General features: G+C 44.3%; 1 protein-coding gene across 3 annotated transcripts; it reads left to right on the plus strand.

Moving 5' to 3' along the window:
* The first annotated feature begins 185 nt into the window (after window positions 1-185).
* On the plus strand, window positions 186-9,063 carry tia1l (cytotoxic granule-associated RNA binding protein 1, like). 3 transcript variants are annotated; one of them, XM_046842160.1, is made up of 11 exons: window positions 186-449; window positions 1,802-1,898; window positions 2,081-2,179; window positions 3,703-3,757; window positions 4,375-4,462; window positions 4,559-4,634; window positions 4,739-4,856; window positions 4,951-5,046; window positions 5,549-5,633; window positions 5,878-6,013; window positions 8,450-9,063. In XM_046842160.1, exons 1-11 carry the CDS (start codon window positions 418-420, stop codon window positions 8,597-8,599), a joined length of 1,032 nt encoding a protein of 343 aa, XP_046698116.1. In that variant the 5' UTR covers window positions 186-417; the 3' UTR covers window positions 8,600-9,063. The 3 variants fall into 3 exon arrangements, with proteins under 3 accessions (XP_046698116.1, XP_046698117.1, XP_046698115.1); XM_046842161.1 differs by having other exon boundaries at window positions 187-449; window positions 4,739-4,847; window positions 4,948-5,046; XM_046842159.1 differs by having other exon boundaries at window positions 188-449; window positions 4,948-5,046.
* Window positions 9,064-9,281: the final 218 nt, after the last annotated feature.

A 9,281-nucleotide genomic window follows, 5' to 3' on the forward strand; every position in this document is an offset into this window, starting at 1 on the left:
TTTTGAGCGTTTTAAGGAATTCTTCATTTTTAATTGTTTTATGGATTGAAAAAAGATTCTGAAATCTTTGATAGAGGCCTCACAACAAGGAGAAACTTGAACACACGACCCACTAGTTTGTTTGAAAGTCAGCATGGGGTCACTCCCAAACAACGCTTGTCCTCCAGTCCGCTAGTTGGCGCTAGTTCGAGCTGCGCGCTCCCGACGTCTCGCGAGAACGAATAGCGCAACGTCAGGACGGTGTTTTCTGGAGTAACGTTAGAGGAAGTTATTCCAGTCATTTCTCGTTAACGGAAAAAAAAAAGAGAAAAAAGTTCGCGTTATAAAGTCCCCGAATTCCGCTTCAGAAACCTCTCGTATATAAACTTTAGACTTTTTTATTTTTTAAAACCGGAGGTTTGGACGCTTTCGGAAAACATGATGTCGGACGATGATCAGCCCAAGACGTTGTAAGTGAATCGAAGCTAATTAGCATAAAAGTGAACTAGCCTAGCTGACTAGCCTGGTAGATGGACACGCTGTTAGCGGGGGAGGGGGGTGTTAGCGTTAGCATTAGCGTTAGCATTAGCTGTTATGCGTTTAGAATAAATCACAAATTATTAGAATTAATAAAACATGTTATACAAAAACGTTTAGGGAATGATTTCCTAATGAATATAATGGATGTAAATTCGCCTCAGGAAGTGAACTAGCCGGCTGGTTAGCATAGCGTTGCCGGGGGGAGAGACAGAGGGAGATTGTAGCCGCCTGGCAGAGCGGGTTTTCGGTCGCGGCTCCGGTTTTATTGATCCGGTTTATTTCCAAATGATGAGAAACCGGATTAAACCCGGATTATAAACCAGTGGTGTAAATTTGAACGCATTTCGTTTCAACACGTCGTTTCGGGGTGGTTTTTTCCTTTCTTTTCTTTAACCACGCTAACCGGCTAGATCCGGTTTGTGCGCCGTTCACGCTGGCCCATGGAGCGGCATGAAGCTGGGAATGTGCTAAAGATGATTAGGAGACGAGGAGGAGGCGATCTGTATGGAGGTGTTGGTGGTGGAGGAGATGGTGTGAGCAGCCTGCTGTAAGTGGTGAAGGTTTGGGTGGAAACGTGGCAGCAGGTCAGGGCTGCGTGATGGCCTGGAGGAACACTCCCAATAAAGGACCAGAAGAACACCAAAAAACTCCACCACCAAGTGGTTCCCTTTGTTCCACACGGTTCCTCTGGAGTGTTTTTCAGCTCTCTGGGTGAAATATAAACCTCGTGGGGTTGTAAAAACCTGGTAGAATTGGTGTTTTTTGGGGAAGTTTAGGAACCACTAAAGCGTGATTGAGGAACTGGTGTTGGAGATGAAGCTCAGGGACGGTCCTGGGATCGTAAAAAGGGTCTTGGAGAAAAGGCGAATTCGCTCCACACAAAAACACGGCGTCTGCTTATACCTTTAAAATAAAATCAAATTCTGATTGTTTTGCTTTACAAGTTTTTTCTTTTGCCCCATGATTCATCACTCTTTCATCCCCACCTCTCTTCATTCCCCCTCTTTTTGTTTAACTCTTCAGAACACACACCATTAAACCTCGCGAGTCTAAAGATCACGCCACGACTCGCTTTAACACCGCAGACACCGAGAAAAAATCGTGGGAAATTATCCTTTTTTTATTCGTGCTGTAGGGGTGTAAGTGACGTTTCCTCTGATCTCCAGACTTGAAAAGCAAACCTCGGTAATCGACGACGTGTTGTGAGATCCAGGTGAAGATCTCCAACTCTGTTTGTTGTAGAAATAATAAAAAAGACTTTTTTCTTTATTTTTGGCTGCAGGTACGTCGGAAACCTCTCCAGGGACGTGACAGAGGCTCTCATCATGCAGGTGTTCACTCAGATCGGACCCTGCAAGAGCTGCAAAATGATCATCGACGTGAGTAGACGCAGGCTGATACGTGGGGGCGGGACTAGATGTAGCGTTAGTGTATTAGTTTGTAATCGTCACACAGATGTTCAGAGAGAACGCCGTCGTTATGGCAGGATCGCTTTAACAGGTGTGTGAGGAAGTGTTCTGGCCCCAGTGTGAGCTTTCTCTCCTCTCCTCTTTTCTCCCAGACGGCAGGAAACGACCCGTACTGCTTCGTGGAGTTCTTCGAGCACATGCACGCTGCTGCCGCCCTGGCTGCCATGAACGGACGCAAAATATTAGGAAAGGTAAATATCAGAGTCGCTTTAGATTTACAGCCCTGGTGCTGTCTGTCTCTGTGTCTCTCTCTCTCTCTCTCTCTCTCTGTCCATCACTCTCTCTGAATCTGTCCATCTCTCTCTCTCTCTCTCTCTCTCTCTCTCTCTGAATCTGTCCATCTCTCTCTCTCTCTCTGAATCTGTCCATCTCTCTCTCTCTCTCTCTCTCTGAATCTGTCCATCTCTCTCTCTCTCTCTCTCTCTGAATCTGACCTCTCTCTCTCTCTCTCTCTCTCTCTCTCTCTCTCTCTCTGAATCTGACCATCTCTCGCTCTCTCTGAATCTGTCCATCTCTCTCTTTCTCTGAATCTCTCTCTCTCTGAATCTGACCTCTCTCTCTCTCTCTCTCTCTCTCTCTCTCTCTCTCTCTCTTTCTTTCTCTGAATCTGTCCATCTCTCTCTCTCGCTCTCTTTCTGAATATCCATTTCTCTCTCTCTCTCTCTCTCTTTCTCTCTCGCTCTCTTTCTTTCTCTGAATCTGTCCATCTCTCTCTCTCTCGCTCTCTTTCTGAATCTGTCCATTTCTCTCTCGCTCTCTCTCTGAATCTGTCCATCTCTCTCTCTCTCTCTCTCTGAGCAGGTAAGAGAGGTGTGGCTGATTAAATGTGCATTTAGATGTTCACTTGTGTAAAATTCAGTAAATCGTTCGTTTCCTCGTCTGAGAGACGAGTGTGATTCTTTCGGTGACGCCCTTATGTTAGTTGTAACACTGGAGAGAATCACCAGAGTTACTGCAGCCGCACTCGCTCCACTCCTCCCTAAAGCACACCATCAGCCAGAGTTTAGATCCTTTCAGCTACTCTTTTATTTAAAGTTACTCACAAAGAAAGTTTTATCATGTGATTAAATCCGACCAATAGGATTGATTTATTTAAAAGCAATTTTCAGGCGTCTTTTTCATGATTAAAATTCCGAAATGCAATCGTACACGGACATGTCCCGAGTTTCATGTGTGTGTGAGAGGGTGTGTGTGTGAGAGGGTGTGTATTCAGTGATGCGTTACTCTGGTTTTAATGTGTGTGAGGGTGAGGTTTACTTCACATTAGTTGAGGTGCCACTCAATTATTTTCTCCTGAAGCAAACATGTCCTGAGCTCCAGTTACTCTCTAACATCTACACACACACACACACACACACACACACACACACACACACACTTCCAAATCCTTCATCATTTTTCTTGCTATAATCAGTGGAAATATATTATTTGACTAACAGGTAATTATCATTGTTTTGGGGAGTAAAAGATGTTACTGTCACTCTGTAAGTCTGTAGGTAGTTTTACTTTGTAGATTTTTATATTTTAGAAATTTAATTTGTGTTTGTTTTTCTTTTGGTGATTTTTCTTCATCAGTCCATTTTTGCTTTCAAAGACTCATGCAGAGTTCCTTAAAGCATAATTTCTTCTTTTTTTAATTTTTTTAGTGTTTTAATGTGTGTGTGTGTGTGTGTGTGTGTGTGTGTGTGTGTGTGTGTGTGTGTGTGTGTTACAGGACATGAAGGTGAACTGGGCCTCCATGCCGAGCAGCCAGAAGAAAGACACAAGCAGTAAGTTCCTCCAATCTGATTATTACAGCATTTTTCCATAAAACCAAACAAGACCGCGTTCCAAATAAAATGTCCACGTGACGAGTCAGTTTTCTTTCTCACTCATGTTATTGCAGCTGTCGGTTCTCTCCCCAGCCTCCATCTTAAAACCTGTACAGTTTTACCTCTGACTGTCAGAAAGCTCTGACACTGGAGTCTCCTTCCAAAAACATCAGTACATTAAACACAGCGTCTGTGCAGTCCACGTGAATGAGCTGTTACTATAGAAACCATAGAACCCACGTGGCGGCCAAAGTGCTTTGAGTCGCTAGTAATAAATAAATCTACACTGGTACGCCAGATTACAAACTTAATATAAATATAACTCTTGATTTCTACAAAGCAAACCTGGACAGTGCTAATTTAAGTGTTTCAGGAAGAGGTAGGTCTTCAACCGTCGCTTGAAGATAGCCAGGGACTCTGCTGTACGGACATCTAGGGGAAATTCATACCACCACCTCGGTGCCAGAACAGAGAAGAGCCTTGAAGTATAAGAAGAGCCTTGAAGTATAGATTACACCACTAGTTTATTGTGTATTTTGGTTCTACTCACTAACGTTGTGCACGTCCACTTGCAGATCACTTCCACGTTTTCGTTGGTGACCTGAGCCCTGAAATCTCCACAGAGGACGTCAGAGCCGCCTTCGCTCCGTTCGGGAAAATATCGTAAGTCTAGCCCTTTTTTTTTTTTTTTTTTTTTTTTTAAAACATGTAAAGAAGCGATGTGTGTACAAACCCATCTAACAAACTGTGTGTGTTCAGCGATGCTCGTGTGGTGAAAGACCTGGCTACTGGGAAGTCCAAAGGCTATGGCTTCATCTCCTTTATTAATAAATGGGTAAGAGAGACTATGCATATATCGCACACACACACGCGGGTGTCCTAATACTTTTGGCCCAACCCTGTATGTATGCACACAAATATAATGTTTCTGATGGACAGGATGCGGAGAACGCTATCCAGCAGATGAACGGCCAGTGGCTCGGAGGGAGGCAGATCAGAACCAACTGGGCCACCAGGAAGCCTCCTGCACCCAAATCCAACCTCGAGAGTCAGTCCGGTAGTTCCTTCTCCTTCCTTACTCGATTTTTAACTCTCAATCCACAGCTTTTCCCCTCTGAAGTCAACTGTTTCGTCTGTTCTTCTGTTAGCAGGCAACACCAAACACCTGTCCTATGAGGAGGTGCTGAACCAGTCCAGCCCCAGTAACTGCACCGTGTACTGTGGAGGGGTCACCTCCGGTCTCTCAGGTACGTACAGCGCCTTCATCTCCGTCATGAGGCAGATCAGTGGGTGGGGTGTAGCTGCAAACGGATTTTATTTTCGTTTAGTTACGAATACTGCAGGGTCTTGATCTAAAAAGTAGGCCTCGAAAACTTGTTTTAGGTCTTAAATCGTTTTAAAGGGGTCTTAATTTTCTGTCCGTGTTGAAATGTTTGTTTGTGTGGTTGTGTTCTTTCACTAGTGTGAATATAATCAGCTGTATTAAGACTTGTAATGAGACCAACATGCAACAGTCGACCAGGTTCTGTTATTGGTGTGAATCTCTCAGATTGAAACAGATAAAACAGAAACGCGTTCTCACAGCCACGTGATTGACACGTGTCCAATCGGTGATCTGATTGGATGAAAAAAGAGTCCAGATAAAACTGTGTGCTGATGCAACAGGGTGGTTGATAGATTTCGAGTGTTTCTGGAACATCTTTGTGACCTCATTTCCTGTTTATTGATGTATTTTTTTCTGCGCTACAGATCAGCTGATGAGGCAGACTTTCTCTCCTTTCGGACAGATCATGGAGATCAGGGTCTTCCCAGATAAGGGCTACTCATTCGTGAGGTGGGTTGGAGTTTTGGTGGGGTTTGGGGAAGGGGGTGAAGATGTGAGGAAGTAGCATTGATTGGTAGGTGGAATGAACTTAAATGACCTTCCTGCTGTAGTCACTATCTTGACTACTTAATCTAATCTAATGACGACTAGTCCTTTTTACTCCTCTGCTTTTTCCTCGTGTCTTGAATGTTTTTAAAAAAAAAAAAGCTTGAATTAATGAATAATAAACTCCTCCTCCTCCGTCTGGTGGCAGGTTCGATTCTCACGAGAGCGCCGCCCACGCCATAGTGTCCGTGAACGGGACGTGCATCGAGGGCCACACAGTGAAGTGCTACTGGGGAAAAGAAACCGCAGACATGAGGGCCATGCAGCAGATGGCCATGCCCCAGGTACGAACACCACCCTGTAAAAATTCATTAAGGGTCAGACAGGTGAAACGATCATATGGCGATTTGCACACGTGTGTGTGTGTGTGTGTGTGTGTGTGTGTGTGTGTGTAGCAGTACATTTCGGTACGGTTGTGAAGAAACAAATACAAAACCTAAAACTCAACACTTGTGATATGATGGAGAGAAGAAAGGTAGATATGTTGTGTGTTCAGGAGACCAAGTGGAAAGGGAGTAAGACCAGGAACATTGGAGGTGGGTTTAAACTGTTCTGTCATGGTGTGGATGGAAAGAGAAATGGTGTAGGGGGGATTCTGAAGGAAGAGTACAGTAAGAGTGTAGTGGAGGTGAAGAGAGTTTCTGATAGGGTGATGATCGTGAAGGTGGAAGTTGAAGGGATGATGATAAATGTCATCAGTGTTTATGCTCCACAAGTGGGTTGTGAGATGGAGGAGAAGGAAAGATTCTGGAGTGAGTTAGATGAAGTGGTAGAAGGTGAACCTAGGAATGAAAGATTGGTGATTGGGGCAGACTTTAATGGGCATGTAGGTGAAGGGAACAGAGGTGATGAGGAGGTGATGGTAGGTATGGTTTTAAGGAGAGGAATGTGGAAGTGCAGATGGTTGTAGATTTTGCTAAAAGGATGGAAATGGCAGTGGTGAACACTTATTTTAAGAAGAAGGAGGATCATAGGGTGACGTATAAGAGTGGAGGAAGGTGCACACAGGTGGACTATGTTCTATGTAGGAGATGCAACCTGAAGGAGATTGGAGACTGTAAGGTGTTGACGGGGGACAGTGTAGCTAGACAGCATCGGATGGTGGTCTGTAGGATGGCTTTTGGAGGTGAAGAAGAAGAGGAGGAGCGTGAGGACTGAAAGAAGAATAAGATGGTGGGAACTGAAGGAGGAAGAGTGTAGTGTGAGATTCAGGGAAGAGGTCAGACAGGAGCTCGGTGGTGGTGAAGAGGTGCTGGATGATTTGGAAACTGCTGCAGGAGTGATAAGGGAGATGGCTAGAAAGGTACTTGGTGTAACATCTGGGAATAGAAAGGAAGACCGATGTGGTGGTGGAATGAGTAAGTGCAGGAGAGCAGAAGGAGAAAGAGGTTGGAGAAACAGAATTTGATCGACAGAGTGATTAGAAAAGTAGGCAGGAGAGCAAGATGTGGCAGCAGTTGAAGAGGGATGTGGCTAAGGAAAAGGAATATGGGGAGGTGTATGAGAAGTATAGAGAAGGTCAGAAGGAGTTGCATTGTGTGTTTGTGGATTTAGAGAAAGTGTAGGACAGGGTGGAGAGAGGAGTTGTGGTATTGTATTAGGAAGTATGTGAGGGTGGTGCAGGACATGTATGAGGACAGTGTGACAGCAGTGAAGTGTGCAGTAGGAACGACAGACTGGTTCAAGGTGGAGGTGGAACTGCATCAAGGATCGGCTCTGAGCCCTTTCCTGTTTGCAGTGGTGATGAACAGGTTAAAGGACGAGGTCAGACAGGAGTCTCAGTGGACTATGATGTTTGTGGATGATATTGTGATTTGTGGTGAGAGTAGGGAGCAGGTGGAGAAGAGCCTGGAGAGGTGGAGGTACACATTGGAGAGAAGGGGAGTCAGTAGGAGTAAGACAGAGTACATTTGTGCATGAGAGGGAGGGCAGTGGAGACCAGCTGAGATGTTCATTGGGATTGACGACGATGGACAGGATTAGAAATTAGTTTATTAGAGGGACAGTGCATGTAGGACGTTTTGGAGACAAGGTGAGGGAGGTGAGATTGAGATGGTTTGGACATGTTCAGAGGAGGGACATGGGGTATATCAGTAGGAGAATGCTGAGGATGGAGACACCAGGAAGGAGGAAAAGAGGAAGATCAAGGAGGAGGTTTATGGATGTGGTAAAGGAAGACATGCAGGTAGTGTGTGTGAAAGAGGCAGATGTAGAGGACAGGGGGGATGGAGACGGATGATCTGCTGTGGCGCCCCCTACTGGGAGAAGCTGAAAGAAGACGATTATTAACATTTTGTAAACGTCAACAGTTGACATTTTTCAAACAAATGTGAAATAAAATACCTGCGTGTTTAAAAATAAAATATATATAAAAAATAAAATAGAAGAAATCGAATGAATGCACTACACTTTATTATAGTGATTGAATTGAATCCATAGCGTTCAAACGCAGAAAGGGGCAGCGATTTCGTTTCAGGTAATGAGTGCGTATCCACGGTGACACTGCAGCAGTGATGTGTGTTTCTTTTAGTTTAATAATAAAAATGTGCTTAAAGTGCGAGGCGGAGACTAAACAAACTCGTGCCGCTTACGTTTGTGAGGGAACTTAGATGTTCACTGTGTTCTGCATGTAAAAAGGATTGCATTTAGTACACGTGTGCACTGAAACGTGTTTGTGTAGGGAGATATACACGTTAACACGTCTCCCGTCTGTTCTGCAGAGTAACCCGGCGTACGCGGCTCAGCCGTATGGACAGTGGGGTCAGTCATACGGTAATGGCCAGCAGATGGGGCAGTACGTCCCTAACGGCTGGCAGATGCCAACGTACGGAGTGTACGGTCAGGCCTGGAACCAACAAGGCTACAAGTAAGTACACCAGCATGGTGTCCGCCACCTCCTCCTCCTCCTCCCCCACAAGTACCCCAGTCCAGGAGGGCAGAACAACGCCAGCAGGATGGACCATTCCATCACGAACAGGGGTGGGGGCGGTGGCAAGGGACTCCAACCCGATGTACAGCGTATTCGGATCATTAGCCCACCCTCGCCACCTGCTTTGGTTTTTTTTTCTTCTTTTTTTTCTTTAAGTTGTCTGGACTGATAAAAAAAAACAAAAAAGTGTCAGTCTTTTTAAAAGTGTCTTTTGGTTCATTTGCCTTTTTTCCCCCTTTTGAATATAATAATTTTTTTGTTGCTTGTACGGACACACTGCAGCTTGACATGATTGTCGATTGATTCTTCTTTTTTTTTTTTAATTCAGTCTGGTAGTTTTGTAAAAAAAAAAAAAAGGTATATATAAATAAAATAAAATGGAGGCGGTTTCCTCAGTGGCCTTGACACGCACTTGAAGTTCCCGTTACTTCTGGTGGAAAAAAAGTAATATTCTTAATTTTCTCCAGCTTTTAACAAAATTCGTTAACACCACCCTTTTTGGGTTTTTTTTCTTCTCTTTATTAATTTTTTTCCTATAGATATAAAATTAGGGTTATAGTGATTAGGAACCATGTTTTCCTGAAAATTATTTACAATTGCGTTTAGGTTTCTCTCTCTCTCTC

Source organism: Silurus meridionalis, chromosome 27 (assembly GCF_014805685.1).
Source record: "Silurus meridionalis isolate SWU-2019-XX chromosome 27, ASM1480568v1, whole genome shotgun sequence".
NCBI classification, from domain to species: Eukaryota; Metazoa; Chordata; class Actinopteri; order Siluriformes; family Siluridae; genus Silurus; species Silurus meridionalis.